At 45.4% G+C, this 19,430-nt stretch overlaps 1 protein-coding gene across 4 annotated transcripts; it reads left to right on the forward strand.

Moving 5' to 3' along the window:
* Positions 1–11,914: 11,914 nt before the first annotated feature.
* On the forward strand, positions 11,915–18,664 carry LOC104367353 (glucagon family neuropeptides). Of its 4 annotated transcripts, none has more exons than XM_009974456.2 (6): positions 11,915–11,960; positions 14,317–14,413; positions 15,418–15,522; positions 15,812–15,916; positions 17,126–17,227; positions 18,269–18,664. In XM_009974456.2, exons 2-6 carry the CDS (start codon positions 14,325–14,327, stop codon positions 18,378–18,380), a joined length of 513 nt encoding a protein of 170 aa, XP_009972758.1. In that variant the 5' UTR covers positions 11,915–11,960; positions 14,317–14,324; the 3' UTR covers positions 18,381–18,664. The 4 variants fall into 4 exon arrangements, with proteins under 4 accessions (XP_009972758.1, XP_032852351.1, XP_032852349.1 ...); XM_032996460.1 differs by lacking the exon at positions 11,915–11,960 and adding an exon at positions 13,992–14,089; XM_032996458.1 differs by lacking the exon at positions 11,915–11,960 and adding an exon at positions 14,007–14,128.
* The last annotated feature ends 766 nt before the right edge of the window (positions 18,665–19,430 follow it).

Genomic DNA, 19,430 nt, shown 5'->3' on the forward strand with positions numbered 1-19,430 from the left:
CTTTTTTGCATGTCACATGTCGGGCTATTAAGTGACTCCTATTGTAAAAGCAGCATAGCAGGAAGATAAAAACCAAGGACTGGTTCTTCTACAGTGAGATTTCTGTACATTGGACATAATGTCTTTATTGGCATGAGTCTGACCACATGTACATGACTCGGAAATAGCAGAGGCACTGGCCCCACAAGCACTGTGTTGCAAATGTGGTAGATAGACCAAAGGACTCTTGGGTCTTTGCTGGACTCTCACAAAAAGGGAAAAAACCCAACAAGTAAGTAACTGTTTAGAGTAGAATGTTGTTTTAAGTCAGTGTGACCTAAAGGTATTTTACCCAGGAGACTCAAAGCAGTAACATGGACAGTGACTAGAGAAATCAGTGTCGTTAGCTTTGATCTCTGAGAGCATCTGAAGGACTGTAAAGTCTCCAGAAAATGGCAAACACTGCCTATTTTCAAATGGACAGAGACAAAAAATCATGACGCTAAAGAGCAATCTGAGTTGCTTCAATCCCTAGAATGTAACAGAGCTTGTTTGTTTCTGTGCTAGACCTAGAAGCACTTGTAGATACTGGGAGAAATAGTAAATATCATGTATCTCAATTTTAGCTCTAGCTGCAGTCTTGCATGACATTCTCTTCAACAATGTGAGAGCAAAGACTAGGTGAAATTATTACAGGCTGGGTGAATAACTGGAAAATTGTATTCTAAGATCTGTACAGAACCTGGTAATATTTACCATAATTGACCTGGGTGAGGGTCCAGAGCCCACTAATTAAATTTGAGGATGCTACCAAGACAAGAGAGGCTGTGAGCATCTTGGAGCACAGAGTAGGAATTCAAAATGGTCTTGGTAAATTGGAGAAAATGTCTGCCAAGTGCAGGATGAAATGCGAAAGGAATTTTGCATCTGTCCTGTGCTTGGGCAGGAAAAATCAACTGCAGAAACGCAGGATTGAGGAAACACCTGTATAGGCAACAGGTGTGGGAGCAAAGGTGGCATAGCAGGTCACACACTGAACACAGGGGTTAGGATGTTTTACTGTTAAAAATGAGAGGAAAAAAAAAAAAAACTAAATCCTCCACTAGGCTAATGGTGTTTGTGAGGCACCTGTGCACCTGCAGTCCCAGACATCCCTCTGTTAGCCACACTCAGTCACCTTTCCCAATACTTATCATAATTTTGTCAACTAAAATAAGAGACATTAGTTATGATTCCTAGAGGTAGGGTTTAGGGTAGCATTTCTCATTCCCTTGGACAAACACATCCTCACTGCCGTGCTACAAGCAGAAAGTACTACTGCATGTGCTTGGCCCTGACACCACTTACTGTGCCTGTTTAACTGATTAACGACTGGAGTGACTGGTGTGGGGAACCATGGTGCCCCTATTTGGCCCCTTTGTATGTGCCCCCTACACCCCCTGCCATGGCAAAGGCACGTCACTGCATTCACCCCTGCACAGACGGAGATGAGCTCGGTGCAGTCTAGCAGAGATGGAGCCTGAGGCTCGGGCAGGACAGGGGAGCTGTGACACCCCCTGCCATTTCTTACCGGGATGGCTTGGGAGATGTGGGACCTGATCCAGACTCAGTGGGCATCTTTCCAGCTGTGCTACCAAACCTCAGATCAGATGTTAAGGGCCAGTGAGCCATTCAGATCAGCCTGGTGTTTATGGAAGATAGTGGGAAGAGAAGGTATAGCAGGAAAGGGTCATTTACACTATGTGGAGGGGGAAGACTACATTATTGGCAACTTTTTATAGGACAAAAAGCTTCTCAGAGTTGTTCATAGGCTCCAGCTATCAGAGTTTCATCTGATCTATTAAGAGATTGGTGGAATAAATCCTCTCTCCAACCCCCCACCCTTGCTTCCCCCAGTTCTCTTAGTCTTTTTTGAAAAAGAACATGATTAACCCTCAGCACGTGCAACATGGAAAAGCCAGAGCCCTGTTTTCAGCCATGGGGATGTAGTCAGATCTAGGAACTGTCCTTTCCCTACAGTGGATTAACAGCACTTGATCCACACAGTCTGTTTTACCCAGCTGCCTTGGGCTCCACAATTTCATACATGTGTAGGAGAAAATTACCTTGGTTTAAGTACTTTGCTGGTAATCTGTCTTGCCAAACACTGTCTCCAGAGGTGTGGCTTCCAAGTCTTTTATAAAGACAGCAAGAATCACATCCCTTTAGTAGCTACTAAGTTGTATTATTCCTCTCTCTCATCCCTGATGTAGGTTTGCCATCCTCGTGTTGATCCCAATACCCATGGATTTGTCTAGTCATATCCCTCTTCCACCTGACCCAGCTTTGACGTACACTTATATCAGTACGCAAAGACCAAGCTCACACTTGGTTTCACTTGTGGGTACTCACATGTCTTCAGCTCTGCCTGTATTTCTATATTCCTTTGAGAACAGTTTGTGTTGGACTCGTGGGCACAAGCACAGCTGCACATCCGTCTGTGTAAGGAGAGCTCATTTGGCCATATTCTCATCTGCTGTGAAGTTCTGGCAAGGAGATACATTTTATCCAGTGCAGTGAACTGGGACAAAACCAGTATTTTTCAAACTGGTATGTCTTGACAGTGTGAGTTTCCTCAGTGGTTTCTATCACCTGGTCACAGGTTTTCTGGTCTGGTGGTTGGTCCTTAAAACCTAAGTGCTGGCACAGTTGCTGCTGCCACAGCCTTCACTCAGTGAGGAGCAGGTACAGTGGAACCACTTTTACTAGAGCCCTTTTACTCCAACAAATCAACTCAAATTAGCCAAAGGAGGCCCTGAAGTGCATTAATGAAACTGCACTGAAACCCTGTGTGGACAGAACACCCTTAATTTATTTATGTTTAAACTCCCTGAGCAGCAAAGAGAGCAGGATCGAATTGTGACTGCAGGCCTTCTGCCTTCCCACAGGGATTAGTGCCATTTATCTAGTCCACTTTAACAGTTAATTTATATTAATTATCTTGATTTTCCCTGTGGGTTAGTGCAGAATGACTCTTAATTCTCAGTGTGGAAGCCCTTATTCGAGAATAACAGTGCCTTAATCCTAAACTAGTTTAATCCTGGTGTGGATTAAACTAATGTGAAATAAGGTTTTTGACTTCCAAAAAAGAGCAGCCATGCAAAGCACTAATTAGGACAGCTCTTCCATTGCAAGATCACAGGCTACAGTAATCCCTACTCACTGTTGCTGAGTCCCACGGTTCCTCTGTGTCTGCTGGCTGCTGCTCTGCCCATAGCGCATCCCTTGGCAGATACAGCCGTTGTAAAACACATCCTGCTAGGCCAGCTCCTAGCTGGCCAACTACCATGGGCTGGTTGATTTGGCTTTGCTGTGGGAGTGTCTCCAGGGAAGCACTGAATCCTGGAAAGCAAAGGCTAGCAGAAATGCACCCTTTTTTTCCGTTGGCAGGTATAAGCATTAAACACAGTCCCTTTCTTTGATAAGAGGAACTGTCCTCCTAGCGGAGGAGAAGGAAGGTCTGTAATATATCAACACATCCAAAGAAGTTATCTCATGTCACTGCAAGAAAAAACAGATGACAAAGGACAGAGTCATTGGTCAACCTTGTGGGAAGCAGGAAGAGTTATATGTCAAAGTGATGGACAGTAAATGCTTAAGAGCACCTTTGGAGAGTGTCTGATGTGGTCAGTGGTTTTGAACAACCCTTTTTTGCTTGGATGCTCAGCTTGCAGCATGTCCTGGTTCCCCCGTCACACTGTGACAGCCTGCTGGCTCAGGGCAGGTGGGTGGAGAGGCTGTCAAAGCCACCCACAGCTGCTTTTTTTTTTTGTCAGAAAAAGTCTTATTCTGTCCTAAGTAGGTGCTATGAAGGACAGAAGGTATGAACAGCAGCGGCACCTTCTGCCAGCATGGACACCCCAGCCTAATATAAAAGAGTGCCTCAGTTTCCCCCTTATAAACTGGCAGACTGGTCCCCCAGCCACATGTCTGTCCATACACCAGAGATGGAGTCTCTATATAAGCCCGTATCAGTGCTTGTCAAATATGGGGAAATGAGACTCTGATACCCAGTACCTCTTAGGACATCTGCCTTTCCTTCTGTGCCATGCATCTGTGACTGCAGCCTGTGGCATGCAAAGACTTTGCTAGAGACGGCAATGTCACTGTTGCTGCCCTCCAGCCACCTACAAGCTCAGCTGTCAGAGACTAGCTCATGGCAACACAAGGAAAACACCCATTTCTTATGCAAACCAACAAAACAGTGGGAGATCTGCCTTTTCGGTGTGTTTTGGAGTGTGTTTTTAAAAGAAACTCAGGAAAATGAGCAATGCAGTTGGTTTGCAGCAAGCCTCTGTTTGATGAACATGGCTGAGGTTTAGCTGGACCCCAAGAGCCAGCCAAGAAGCCGGGAGAGGCCCTCAGAGGCTCCCCCAGGATGAGTTAATGGAGGATTTGATTGCGAGCCAGTTCAAAGGATCGGGAAGGTCACAAAGAGAGACATCTGTCAGAGTCTTCCAAAAGACATGGAACTTTTATCACAGTAGTTTTTCACACTTGAGGCACTGAATTTTTAAATAGAAAAGGAGAACAAGATTACCTGCCAAAGTTTCAGCACAGATGTGCCTAAACTCAACTGTTGAATAGTACCCTGATAGCTGGGCAACGGATCTCTGGGGCCATCTTCAGCTTCAGAACAAAGGGAGGAAAATAAAGAGCTTTTAATGCCAATCCCGTTCCTTTTATTTGACATATTTAGCTGAGCAGTTCTCTATGAAAGTATCATCCACAGCAAAGCCATCCTGCTTTACAATATGCCTGTAATGCATTTCTGAGAAAAGAGACAGAGGAAGCATCCTGTCTTTCAGGTTAACCTTTGCAAGAGAGGGACGAGGGTGGCATAGCTGCCTTGGCTTTCCAGGCTCTCTTGGAGTCAGGACTCTTGGGAGTCCCCCTCCAAGAAACTGCAGGGGTCTGCGTACACATTGAATAGATCTTTTGACATTTAACATTCTGGCAAGTTATGATAAATCCATCTAAGATGTAAAACTTCATGCATTTTTTAATAGTGATTAGCTGTGGGGATGAAACTACAGAGAAAATGGCTGGATTTTCTGTTTCTGTTAGCTTAGAGTCAAAACTAGATGTTTTTGTAAATGCCTGGTTTCAGATTAAGCCACATAATTGATCTCATGCAGGGGTAACCTGGTGAAATACAAGGGTTTGTGTGTCATAGGGCTGATCAAATTAATATACTTCAAGAGCTCCTACTGGCTTTAAAGCATCACTGAGCTTATTAGAGCCACTTGATATGAAAAACCTCCTGGGGAGGAGGAGAAGCGCAAGGCAACACAGGCAGGGAAAGGCATGCATGTGAGGAGCAAGCGCCTATAAGTGCACCTCCTTCCACCCTCATCTTCTCAAAGCCTGTTCTTGTTCACCTGGAAGGGATCTCCTTTCAGGTCCCTGACAAAGTCCAAAGAGGGATATGGCCAAAATGAAGCCCAAGCAGCTGTGTAGCTGTCAGGAGCTGCTGTGCTCATTGCTGGCACTGCACACCTGGAACAGCTGGCCAGGCCTGCCTGCCAACCAGGACACAGAGCATGTTGTCCTTATAATTAAAATTAATCCCCTGAAGTGCTTTCTCCTCTTCCCCAGACACAGCAAACAGCTGGAGGCTGAGATTATGGGCACTGTTGCCAATTAGAGCTGTGATAAGGCCAGACACATGGGGAGCATTAGTGCACAGCTCTGCTGTGGAGAGGCGGCACTTGGAGCTCCTGTGTGGACGTACAAGGGAGCTCCCAGCTGGGCACAGAGCAATGCTGGGCTGGGAGGGCAAGGGTGATCATAGCAGTCCCGGGAAGGAAGCCACCTAGTCCTGTCCCATCACGTCCCTGCAGTGGTATGTGTTGTCCCATCCAGGCATTCCACACTGTGGAGACTGCCTAGGGAGAGGCAGAGTGCATCTACTTTGGCAGTCCTCAAAGGAGATTTGGAAGAAGGCTCATATGGTATAAAAAAACAGCAGGTGATTGATGTGGGTGGCAGATTGGCTTTGCGGGTCTTTAAAAAGCTCTTTGTGATTCCTTGGTGACAGAGAGACAGCCAGGATATACACATAGGTTGGGAAAACAGAGTTCCCCTCTTCCTCTGAAAACTAGACTGTGCCCTGAGCCTGGCTGTTGATTTTCTGGGTCACAGTGCCAGCCATGGTAAAACCAACCCTTGTTTCTCTCTACTATGTCCATTCCCAAGCAGAGAGGATGATTTGCTCACAGGAGGGAAGTGTCTCATAGCAGTCCTTCCAAACTCAAGGCTGTCTCCTGCTTGCTGCAGGTGTGAGCATCTGCAGGATGAGCCTGGCTCAGCTGAAGCATCCCCAAGCAGAGCATCGCTGGGGAGGTGGCCTTGCAACGAGGGGACCCTTTGGCTTAGCACCCACCCCTGATCCAGAGCAGGGCGATAAGGGATGTGCTGGCTTGTTTCCAGAGCACCCCTCTCATCCCATACCATGGAGAGCCAAGACACTGCCAGCATCCAAGGTACCACTCATGCACCAGTGGGGTACTTTCCCCCTTTCTCTTCTCAATTCTTAGCAAAACGTTTTAAGCTTTTTGTTTTTGTTTTTGTTTTGTTTTGTTTTGTTTTTCCAGTGTGAGCCAAACACCTATTATTTTTCTTAATCTCTTCTTTCAAAAGAAATGGGGTTTACTGCAGATTTTGCCTAAGGATTTGGCTGGAAGCAGATACAACTTTGACCAAAATGACTGTGGTCTGCTCTAGCACAGCCCAGAGCTCCTAACACAAGGGTTTTTCTGTCCTTGCCCCTGGATCGTGCTTCCAGCCATGGAGATAACTAGTGTGTCCAGCATCTTCCCTCCAGGCTTCAGAGCAAGTAGGCACACTTTCAGGAATGTGACATTTTATGCTTTCGGCCCTGCATCTTAACTTTCTTTTTAAACTGGTGCAAATCCAGAAAGGTGACACGTGTTGCAGTGAAGAACAACACATCTCCTGCCTGGTTGGACTCTGCTGCCCAGCCAACAAAGCAGATGAGACATGGGCAATCTAAGCAAACCTGAGAGCAGCTCAGGAGCTGAGCACTGTACAGGCAGATAGAGCTAGCCACACATGTGCTAGATCTGGACACCTTTGCTTAGAGTAATTTGTCCCTTGCTGAATCACATGCTGCCATGGAGGGATGTATAGCCTCAAGGACAGGGCTCTCCCATTCCAAGGCCAGAACTTGAATGAAACCCAGATATCTTGTCATATTTGACATGGGGAGGTGCATACTCCCTGCTCACAGAGTAAGCCTTATAGAGAGTGATACAACCCATTTGCACACACAGGGGTGTTGGAAAGCCAGCAAAACAGAGAATAAACATGGCTTTTCTCTCTGTTTTGTGCATTGCTTTAATCACAAACCTCCAAAAGGGACCATGGGGGTCTGGCATGCTTCTGTGACACTGGGTTTATTCCAAGACAAGGATTGCTCCTTACCCTGTTCAGGGTTTGGGAAAAATAACTGAGTCCATCTTGGGGCTCAGGAGTGGGATAGGTGTTTTTCGAAAGTCCCACAACTGTATGTCACTGTGATTTTCCTTCTCTCCCTCTCCCAAGCCCACCTACAACTGTCCCTGCTCACCCCTTCCTTCCATCCCACTCTTCCCTTTTGTAGCCAGAATTACAAAATCAGGTGGTAAAGATTAAAACTACTCCTGAAACCATCCTGTTCAAGAAAGGAGTACTTAGAAGCCTAATTCCTCCAATCCCCTTATTTCAATTAGGGTCCTTTCTCTTACAGACCTGGGAGTGGTGCAAAAAAATGACTCCATCTGCTCTCAGTAGATATCAGCATCATGGTCAGCTCCTTGGCATGAGGAAGGCTCGCCTGCAAATATACAAGAGAAAATCCCCACTACACACATGGACTCACACACATACTATTAGGAAAGAAAAAAAAGAATGGGGGGGGGGTAGAAGTTCCTGAACACCCCATAAGCTGATTAAAGGGTATTTTACTTTTACGTAGGGAGGATTTAGCCATGTAGCTCCTAGTAACATCTGACCTCAATAAACTCCCATGCCATTGGTGGGTGCTGCCATTGGATGGGGTCATGGCCTGTGCCTGGGCAACACAAAGGTCAGCTGCACCTAGACAGCTTCATCAGGACTTGTGACACCATTGCTGGCTATGATGATGGTGGATGAGATGGTCGTTCCCCAACCTTCTCAGCCTGTCTTGACCCTTGTGCACTTAGTCATCTCAAAGCTCTGGACCTCAAAGAGAGCAGTGTGGAGGCTGTAGGAACATTTTGGGGTGTGCATTTTGGCCAGCCAAGGTGTCTCCATGAAGAAGAGCAGACTTGGCAGGTCCTGAGATGCTGCAGCAGCACAGCTGGGGTCTGGACTGTGGACAAGCTGGCAAGGGATGCTACCTTGTAAGGGTTGCCCAGGATAAACTACAGCCCCAAAGGCTGGATGGGCTTTCCTGGTCCAAGGCAGGAGCAACAATGTCCACGTGACACTGTAGCAGCATTTACCCAGTTTGTTCTTAAAGCTATCTGGAGGAGGAGTCTGAATGCATCCAAGCTGCTCCTCCAGCCAGGAAGTCTTTTCTGATCTCCTCTATCAATTTCTTTGAAGTCTGAATGGTAATTTCTCCCCTTCAAAACTCAAAATGACGATCCAGAGCTATATGTGATGGTTTTTGAGAGTCTGCCTGCATCTTGCTTGTGGTCTGGGGTCAGGTTACCTAGCTGTATGAAGAAACCCTCTCTTTTTCAATATGCAGTTTCTTCTATCTTTTCCTCCAACACAGAAAAAGGCCAGGCTCATGTGGTCTCCTTAAATATTGCCAAATTTAGGGCTAATACATTTAACGTAATTATAATACCTTTAACATAATTATAAAATGCTGCATTTCACACTGCAGGTTTGGTGACACCTCCTTCCCAGTGTGAAGAGGAGAAAAAAAGACCTTCCTCTATGCCACTCTCAGTTTTGATGTCTTTGGGATGGGTCAGCTTCTGCTCACTAGCCATCAGGTACCCTTTGATGCAGAGCCTTGGTGTCCCAGTGGGGATGGCCCTTCTGTTTCATAACCTTTGCTCATGGCCGCACATGAGGGTGTCCCCAGCCAACAGCGTGTCTGCTGTGAATAGCCCTCACCCTCGTGGCAAGTGGATTTACTTAATGCAGCTCACCACAGGTCTCTCCACGCTGCACATGTCAGTTGGTGTCAAGCCTAAGCACAAGTGACTGCAAAAGATCCTGGTAGCTTTACACCTGGCAATGTCCTCAGGGCAGCTCACCTCCTGCTCAGGGATGGCCCCAAGGCTCACAGACCCCTTTTCCCTCCAGCTCTGGGGCATCTCTCCCTGCCCTCTTCAAGGAGTGTTGATGCATGGCCTCATTGCTCCTTAGTGTTACCTGTATGTGGCACTTTGCTATACATCCTGTAAACACTGTGTTATGTCCCAGGAACAAGTAAGTCACCATTGGTGGCAAGGATCAGTTCAGCCCTGACTTCCTGAAGCTTCCTGTACGGCAGCTGTGCAAGGAGCTGGAGTCAATAACTGGGAGCTTTTCTCTGCAATGGTGCTGCATGGAGAAGATGGGTGAGATTACAGTGATTAATGGATGACTTAATCTAGTTTTGCGCCTGCTGGCTGCAGGCAAGGGGAATCTCCACTCCCACTTTGAATGCTCACACAAATGAAGAATGGGAAAAGCAAAGTGCAAATTCACAAAGCTCCATTCAGCTGATATTGCTAAGCAGTTTTGTTTATCACTCCTGTTTCTATAATGTCCCCTGATGAGGGTTTAATGTTCCTCCTGGTTAAAGGAGAATCAGATGTTTCAGGACTGGGAATTTGGTTTGGGCTCCAGTTTATTCAAGTAGAAATTTCATCTTGGAAAAGCTCTCGAGTTGCTTTGCATCATCCTGAATTTCAGCATTAGGGGCCTCAGGAGCTGCATTTAAGCTCAAACCCATGGGTGTCGCCTGCATTATGTTGCAGCAGTGCTGGATACGGCCACACACCTTTCTACTCCATCACCTTTTCACTCTGCCACTGTTGCTGCAAGGCAAACCCCATTTTTTGTTGTAAAGGAGATAGTAATAGATCAGGTTACTTAGTTCATGCTCTTCCAGTCCCTAGAAGCTTTTACTCTCCCTCTGCTCACTCTCTGCTGCCATCATGGGGCCACTTCGTCATTACAACCTCCTCTGTGTGCCCCTTTCCTAGACCTGTTTAGATTCTCACGGCAAACTGAATTTCCCCCAGAGCTTGAGGTCATTTCAGACCCACTGAGGCTATTGGCAAAGGACAGGAAATCGCATTGGTAATTTTTAGCTCCCTATGTGTTGTATAGCCTTTTAAAAATAAACTTTTTTCCCTCCATTCCTTGTTCCTACATGGTCTTTCTCAGTTGTAGATGTTTGGCAACACCATGAGCCCAAGCTGAAGCCAGCCACCAGCGATGTAGACATAAAACATGAATACAGAAAATATGAAGATTTAAATGCAAAGAACAAAAATACAAGAACTGCAGATGTCACTAAATGTCACCGGGGGCTCCCAAAGCAGGGCTGGGTGCACAAGAAGAGCTTTCAGCTGCCATGGGAGAAGGATGTGACTCACAACGCATCCACACCTGGTTGTCTAGAGATGAAATGTGTTGAATGAGGCTGTAATGCTACAGCAAGTTGTATCAGAGTGATGGTGGGAGGGCTGCAGGAGGAATGCCAGCACAAACGCAGCCGAAGAAAGCAGTTGTTACAGAAGGGAGAGGAAAATGGTTGGGAAATGCCAGGGTGTGTGCAGGACTGACCTGCACTGTCTCAAAGAAGGAAATGGTCTCCCCTCTCCAGGTGGTGGTCATGGCACCTCTCGGTCCTCCAGTCCTGGAATGGGACCTGGAATGTCCCTGCTGTTTCTTCCCCTCCCTTTTGCAGGGGTCTGGCTGCAGCCTGCAGTCACGTGCAGTACTGCTGAGGCTCACTGCTCATCAGTGCATGGGTTATTCTTCCAAGGGAAAGATGATGGGGAAAATCAGGTCCATCCCAGCCCTCTAGTCATGGGAATGCCCTCTGCTTTTTTTTTTTTTTCTTTTCTGTAGACAAGAAAAAGTGTAATATAGCTAGCTCCTATTTCTCCAATTGGAAGATAAGATTTATTTACAGCGATTAATCCTTCCAAGCTACTTTACACAGCATAAAGGAGAGAAAGGGTGTAATCCTACTTTCTCCCTCCATTTCCGTGTCACCTTTAGCAGCAGGATTTGAGAGCAGCCAGCTCCAAACCCCAGCAAAGGCAGGGAATATATTCAGAATGTTTTCTATGCATGTATAAGTATGCTTCTTCCTTTGAAGCTGTGATACAATCTGTTCTCAGCAGACCTTTACCGGCTGTGAAACCACATGGCTGTGAAACCACAACTTGAAAGGTATTGTCCCCTCATGCAAAAGTCAGTCCTCATCCTACTGCTCAGACAATGTTTGCCCTAAAAAAGTGACACATTGTTTAGCCAAATTGCAGGTACACACATACACTCGCCAACAGTTCCTGGCAATTGCAAACAAAACCCAAGCCAGAATTAAAAAAGAAGAACAGAAGATTAAGCTCCTATCAAGAGGTAATTAAAGCCAGGAGGAGAGATAATGATGACAATCATAATGACTCAGTTGGTGCAGGGATGTTTGCCCAACAAATTACTGTCATTATAGACAGAAGCATGAATTATTACCCATCATCAGAAATACAGTCCATCGAACTGCTGTGAATGACTTGATCAGGTTTAGAGAGAGATTAAAAGGACATTGCAGCCTGGATGCATTATTTGCTGTTAATCATGATTACTCATATTTATATCTTTACCCAAATAATTGCTTCTGATAAGAGTTGCAGATTTATAGGGGGCCATGGAGAAGAGTGGGCCAGTGGTGCATCGTAGCTGTGAGACAGCTGAGAGCCTGGAGTGACCACGGTTTGGTGAGTACTGCTGTGCTGACATGGTCAGGCTGCTTTCTCCTCTCTTGCAATTTTTGTGGATTTCAGGCCTCTGTGATGCTTTGCCCAGCTATTGCCATGAGGCCATCCACCTCCTGCACAGCAATGCTGGGAACACGTGGGGTTTTCCTCCTCTGGAGCAACCAGAGGAAAGAATGGAGCCTGAACAGCAGCTGGACCAGATGGCTTCTGGAAGTACATGGTCTTTAGTTTTAGGTAGAACACAGTGGATGGGCAGGAGCAAGGAGGTGTGCAAACTGGCTGTGTACCAGCCTTTTTGGAAGCTCTCCTAGCAGTAGTGCTCCTGCAGGTTGATGGGAACCTTGATTCAGCAAAGCCTTTGGCTGCAATCTGACATTTCAGCAGTCAGATTTGTCTGCTGGAAAGGTCTGAGATGCTCCCAGGTCCTGGGCTGGCTTGGTGCACACTTCTTTCAGCTAAAGGTCCCAGTTTGCATTTACTGAGAGCCAGCATCACTTGGGAGGGTAATAAAAAGCTCAGAAGTATCTTAAGAAGGTTAAACAGCTCTACTGTGATCACACTGGGTCTGACTGATTAAAAAAAACAATGCAGTACATCATAACTGTTACACAGGAGAAGTTTCCCAACAGCCATTACTGTTCCTAGCAACTTCAGCAAGCAAATATAATTTGCACAGGAAAGACACAATTATGTCCAGAAAGGGAAAAGACAAGTTGATCCATTTGATCAGCAGCTAGAAATGTTATGGAGAAAGGGGAAACTCTGGAACTAGGGATGGAGTTTAAAAAGGGTTCTTAAATGTAGTGCTCCAAGACAAATGCAAACTCAGGGTTGGCACAAGGAAGGCCAAAATGCTGTGGTGAGGTCCTGGCTGGGGGTCAAGGCATTGCATGGCAGCTATTGTACAGACTGAAGAACAGGCTCGGGATCCAGATTCCCCTTCCCTGATAGGTGATGTGCTCTGGTTTTGGTGGCTGTTTTCAGCTCTTTCACAGCCCTTGGCTGGGAAGCGGTATTGTGGAGTCTGTTTTGTTTGGACTCCAAAAAGAAACCGATCTTTGAAATGTCCTTCTTGTTTTACTTATTCCATCCCCCTCAAAGCCAAATCAGGCAGGAAAGCACAACACTAAAGCATCAGAAGTGTGTGTGAGATGAAGCTTATGGCTCCTTAATCATGCAAAATCTCTCATCTGTCAGCTCTGCAACCCCCATGAAATATTTGTGCTGTGGCTTACAGAGAATAAATTTCTGTACAAATCCCCCACTCTTGTCCTTCCTCCTCTTGCCTCTTCTCATCTTGCGGTATCTCTAGAGTAACAAACAGTCCCAGAAGGGCAGCTAGAAAGCATTCAGGAAACTCGGACAGTCCATTAATGCTGGTAAAGACTAAAGTAAAACCAAAGTGGGAAGACTTTGATTTTGCTTAGAAAGTACTATCAGAGTTTCTAGGACAGTGACTAAGAAAGCAAGGTTTACTTCTTTGCAGGAGGAAGGCAGACATGCTGTAAATTACAGATAATGCTCCTGTGTAATCCTTGGGAAGTGTGAGCACCCTCTTATAAAGGCACATACACATTTCTGCAGGTGTAGGGCTGCAAAAAGAGCCTGGAAATCAAAGGGAAAAACATGCAGTGGCTTGTGATGAACAAAATGTGGTTTTCTTTTGGTTTTATTTCCATAAAAAAACAAAATACAAGGTTCTGCTACTACTGAAAATTTGTGTTATTTCTTTTTTCCTGCTTGAAAGATTAGAGGATAAGCAGATATTGGTATATACAAGAGTCCTTCCCTTCCCCTGTGTGTAGATGAACTTTTATTTGGTACATGCCACTTTTTTTGTCTGAAAAAACCCAAATGGATTTCTCCTGGGCATCCTCTAGGTATACTAGTAGCTGTCTGTGTGGTATGTTTTCATGGGTACTTTAAATCCTCTTCCTGAAGGCTCAGCTCTCAGAGCTTATAGTAGAACGGCGTTTATTCCATAGTGTTGTGCTGCTGATGGATTAACTCACATGATACCTCTCTGTGTATTCAAGGCACATTATACTGACTCACAGCAAACTCCAGCACAAACATCATCTCACACAGCCAACCTCAGATGCATGTTCCGGGACTGCTGGGTGCTGGTGGTGGGATAACAACTACAAACAACTTCCAACTAACTGGCAATACGTTTTTAACTGTTCATCTTTTGTATTTTAGAGAAATACCATCTTTGCTGGCAGGAATTCCTGCCTAATTTAGTTACAGTGGTGTTATTTATATAGCCATGTCTTCTGTGTGACATGCAAACTGTACCAGACAAAGACCAAGGTCATTTGTTCTGCTGCTCATAACACCTTGTGCTTTAATTTAGGAGAGAACATGGCTTCCCTGATGACTGGTCTGTGGCAACTAATTATTCCCATGATTGTCCTATCACACTTTTCAGCATCTCTGCCATCCCGGGAGAGGTAAGCATTTCTTGTGCCTCTGCTTCCCTTTTCTCTGTGGCTTTTTGTTCAAAGACCCTGCTAGCTATAAAGTCAGCCTTTTATCTTCCTTCCAGAACTTGCATCTGCTTGGCTGTTGGATCTTTTTTCTTCCCTAAATTGATTTAGTTAAATGAGTGCAAATGTTGTAAACATTTTTTTTCTGGCTTAAAAATGGAAACATTGATTTTACTTAATTCTGGAGAAAAATCAGGACCCCAAACAGATCAAACTACAATAAAAAAAGACACTCTTGAGTCTGTTTTCCTGCTAGGTACTTATAGAGGCTGATAGAGGTGGAAGTTTCTGTTTCAAATAGCCTAGTCCCATGAAAAAATAACCCAAAATAGTCAGTCTTATAAGTTCACCAGTTCACAACCTTGCATGTAAGACTTTGGCAGGGTTGTCTCTCTTCCCACTTGTGCAGGGGCAATTAAAGCACAGAGAGACCAAAGGACTTAGGTTGGAAGAGGACCCAGCTGAGACTCCCCTGCAGCCCTTCCATAGCCACCACCAGTGCCTGGCCCGGCTTCCGTAGGACTGTACTGGCATAGACAGACAGACAGACACAGACACACAGACACATCTTGAGCACTTGTTTTAATGGCTTGTCAGTCAGTCACCTGTGAGTGCTGGCCTTTGGTACCGCCACTGCTCATGGTTTGTGTATCTGGGTGGTTATTACTTCTCCAGTCCCTTGTCCTACTCTTTTGTGGCGAATCAGTGTTAGCCTCACATTCCCATATCCTTATGCTAAGGTGATTATATTAGTAAGAAGCAAGTACCAGGTAGTTTTTCTATGTGATTGGTAACAAAAATATTTCTTCTAAACTCCTATAAGATTTGTCCTTTTTTTGTGAAACTTTGCCAAATTAGCACAAATTCTTGCCCATCTTTGTTTGGGACCCTCTTTCCTTGAGGGAGCAGTTTTAAATGCCCATTATTCTCTGGTGTTAAAACCAGGCCTTTTCTCTTCTACTTCCCAGGACTGAGAGACATGCTGATGGGCTTTTCCACAGTGAGCTCAGCAAGATGAATGGCAATGCCTATGTGCAGCAGCTAGTCAAACACCTGGTGGGCCTCAAGGAGAGGTAAGGATCAGCCAAACCCACCCTCCTGGGGCATAGAGGTCTCCAGCAGGAGATGGGATCCCAGCAGTCAGGAGGATGTCCACGGGGCTGAGCTGTCTCTGGCTCCAGATCCAGGCTAAGCACTGGCCTCATCCAGAAGATGCCCAAGATGAAAGGAGACAGAACAGGAGAAGGGGAGGGATACAGGACTCCTTGATGGTGGGGAGAGAGAAATTTCTGTGTCTTGTGATAAGTCCCATATCATATGGCTGGGAGGAACAGCCGTTGTACTGTATTTTCCCTGCCGCAGGTCCCAGAGGCACTCAGATGGACTGTTTACCAGTGAATACAGCAAGATGAGAGGAAATGCTCAGGTTCAGAAATTCATTCAAAATCTCATGGGTCACAAGCGCAGGTGAGAGCTCTGCTTCCTGGGGAATAGGAAGGCAGCTTGGGCCATGCAGGCGGCAGGGAGGCAGGTCTCATCTCCAGGGAAAGGGGGTGGCATGACCAGTGATTTGGGAAACTTGAGAAAAGGGCAAGTGGACTGGGGCTCAGTCTCGTCCTGCTAGAATGCACCTGGAGCTACTGTGCAACAGCAGAGGTATCCCAGCAGCCTGTCCTGCCTGTCACAGCAGGCAGAGCAGGACACAAACAATCTCACTGAGGCCATTTCTAAGCATAAACCAGTATCTATTGCATATACATATCAAGCTTAATCCATAGGACACAAAACTTTACATCAGTACACAGCCTGGGATTTTTTGTTTGCATTTTGATTTAGCGTTTTGGGGAAAGTTGTAGGTGATTCACCTACTTCAAATAAAGCACCTGGGAAACTGTTTATAGATAAATGGGCTCCATAACAAAATGAGGAAGACCTTTGGGTTTCATAGTCCCCAAGCATGGCTCTGCCAAACTGGACAGGCTTTAGACATAATCATATCTATGGCCAATATGGGGGCTTTCATCCGGCTGAAATGGGGCCACTAGCTCCCACTAAAGCCACACATATGAGCACGTCACCAGTTGTATGTGGCATGCTGTGATACAACTCACAACTGCTGCTGGCCTTGTCTCTGGCATGTTATGAAGGGACAACATTGCCTGCAGAGGTTTTTTTCAAGCTCAGTCCTTTCTTCAAGGCAGAGATGCAACACACTGATTCCTTCCCATCTGTTCAGAGTGCTTTGATATATTCTGGGGCATGCACCACTAACAAAATCCTGGCAGATGCAGTAGATTTTTAATTTCCAAATGCTGGAAAAAGGTATACATCCATGGACGGAAGGAGATGCCAGTACTGGGTAATGAGGCAGAGTGCAAGTGCATATTAAAACCTGTCCCTTTGCGAGCCAGAAATAATCTGAGCCTGATTTCAAGAGGATACTCCTTTTTCTTTCTGCACAGCTATGGTGACAGACAGTGCTTTAACAGAACACAGACCATGTGGCAGGTCGCTGCGGGGGTGAACCTGCCTTCCAGGCAGCAGTGCTGCTTTACAGCTGTGGTGGTTACAGTGTTTGTTGGTGTTCTGGGTTTTTTGTTTGGTTGGTTGGTTTGGTTTCTTTTTTTTTTTTTTTTTTTTTCTTCCATTATTATTAATTTTCTTTATCTAAACCAGCTCTCCAGGCCCAGTCAACACAGATGTACAGGGAAGAGAGGAAGAAAACAGCCACGAGGAACTTTGTTTTATGTGGTTGTACCAGAGCTTTCTAAACACCAGGTAGGTGGGACAGATTTGTCACCTCTATGGTGCTGGTCACAAAAGTATTGAAGATGAAAGGGGACTTTAGTAACTTGTAAATGCCCAGTTTTTGCCTGAAGCACAGAAGTCTGATATAATGCAGCAGATCAGAATGGCTTAGCTGTTGTCCTCAAAAATACTCTCAAAAAGGGGAAGGGTGGAAGATTTATTGAATTGTCCATATTTTAAAATCACTTCTGCCTCATTCCCTATCAGCTTGTGAGGCACTGTCTTGGGGACTATCATTGCTGAATTGCAGCCCTTCTTCACACAGTTTTGCACCTCCTGTCACTCTGCCAGCAACCACACCCTCAGGGATGGTTTGCAGAGCTAGAAAAGCAAATGCTTTAGTCTAATGGCAAAGTGGTGTGTGGGTGTGTGCAATCTCAATTGATTTCTGTACCTGCATTCATGGTAATCTCTATTTCTACATGCCAAGCCCATCTGGCACTCAGTTTTGCCTTACCTAAAGAGAAACTGGGATTGAGATTTACAGCTAAGAAGTGGCATACAAGAGCCAGTTATTAAAAGTAATAAAGCCCAGGGAAATTAAATAATATCTTTTTCTAATCATAGAGTTGTCATCCTGACTATAACAATTGTTCATCCCATTTGGAAACCTTATCTAACAGAAAGCCTTTGCTACACTGTCTTGATTCAGATATTGGTTCAAGCACACACCTCAGGATGGGCCATCCCAGCATCTGGACATTGTCTCTTCCTAGTGACCAACCACTTTCAATTAGACATCTCACTGTTAAATCACTAAAATTAGGAGGAATGACTGGTCCTTAGTATCTTTTGTCCACATTGCCTAGAATAAATGGGGATGATGGCAGCAATAGGCTCGCCTGTGTAGTTGTGGGGTGCGTGGCTGCAGGCAGCCATGATTTGAGTCCCTCTACCACATAGCTGCTTCTTGGAATCATCTTTGAATTTTACAAGGTGGCCTTGTCACACTTCCTGCAGTCTGTGCTCCCAGCAATAACAAACTATCACTCATTTTTTCCCTTCCAACAGCCACTCGGACAGTGATGCCAAGGAAGCTGCTGCAATTACCAGCCAGTACGTTTGCCCCATCTCTAAGCAGCTGGTTGCAGACATGAAGGAAGATACAAACAGTTTCGACTGAAAGTGAAAGGAAAGAAACATCCAAGGAGACAGCTTTGCATGTATATAGCCTTGAAAATAAACAGGGAAGCTATTGAATTTGCTTAGGAAAAACTCTTGAGATCAGCTAATAAAAAAAATGGTGGAAAGCAGCCAAAACCCAATAAAACTTCTTAGATTATCGAGTGAAATATATGTCAGTGTGAATTGCTGTCAGTAGATGGAGCCTAAATGAAGCACATCACTTCCACTTTGTGTTAGCATCTGGCTGCCTGCTTCTGAAGTCTAATAAAGATTTGCTAGCTACGCCTGTGCTTCGGCTGCTCTTTGGGAAACAGCAATAAGGGTGGTACAATTACTAGGTGTTGGACCATTAGGAATGCGAGTGGGTGGGGAGAAGTATTTTGCCAGGCTTCCCCCACACGAGGCACATTGGGACTGGATGGTGTCCCTGGCCACATCTTCTATGGCCAATCCAACCATACAAAGAGGCCGGCATCAGGGCCTCCAGTTAGCAGAAACTTAGCCAGTTGCTAGATGTTATTGCAGAGAAATATACTGAGAGCTACGCAACATAGAACATGCTGAAAATATTGTTTCCATTCCCTTGTGCCTTTGTATTTACTGGCTCAGCTTTCTCATAGCCACTAAAGACAAAGCTCTTCCCGCCATTTAATGAACTTCACATGTTATCCCTGCACCATGCGGCCTGGCATATTCTCTTCTCTGATAGAAGTGTCCTGGTTTCAGCTGGGATAGAGATAATTTTTCTTCTTAGTATCTAGAATAGTGCTATGTTTTTGATTCAGTATGTTTCTTAGCAATAACTGAAAACATCAGTGTTTTATCAACATTCTTCTCACACCAAATCTCATACTGAGATACTTGACAGTTATTTATTTTGGTCCATAGGAAATGGCTGCTAGGAAAAAGACCTCATGGAGGACTTTTGGAAGGAGCATTGACAGCATGTATTTTGTTAAGTCACTAATGGCCATCTGGCTAAAATGCAGCATCTGAGCACTGGCAGAGGCTGGAGTATAAAAAGAACTTCCTGAGTATCAGCCCTTGT

This window comes from Tyto alba, unplaced genomic scaffold (assembly GCF_018691265.1).
Source record: "Tyto alba isolate M040663 unplaced genomic scaffold, T.alba_DEE_v4.0 Super-Scaffold_8, whole genome shotgun sequence".
NCBI lineage: Eukaryota > Metazoa > Chordata > Aves > Strigiformes > Tytonidae > Tyto > Tyto alba.

Coding starts and splice junctions, on each gene's coding strand:
- LOC104367353 (XM_032996458.1), top strand. CDS start 14,059: ATGCATGTTCCGGGACTGCTGGGTGCTGGTGGTGGGATAACAACTACA. Junction 14,129..14,316: donor CAACTTCCAACTAACTGGCA/ATACGTTTTTAA, acceptor GCTTTAATTTAG/GAGAGAACATGGCTTCCCTG. Junction 15,523..15,811: donor CTGGTGGGCCTCAAGGAGAG/GTAAGGATCAGC, acceptor TCCCTGCCGCAG/GTCCCAGAGGCACTCAGATG.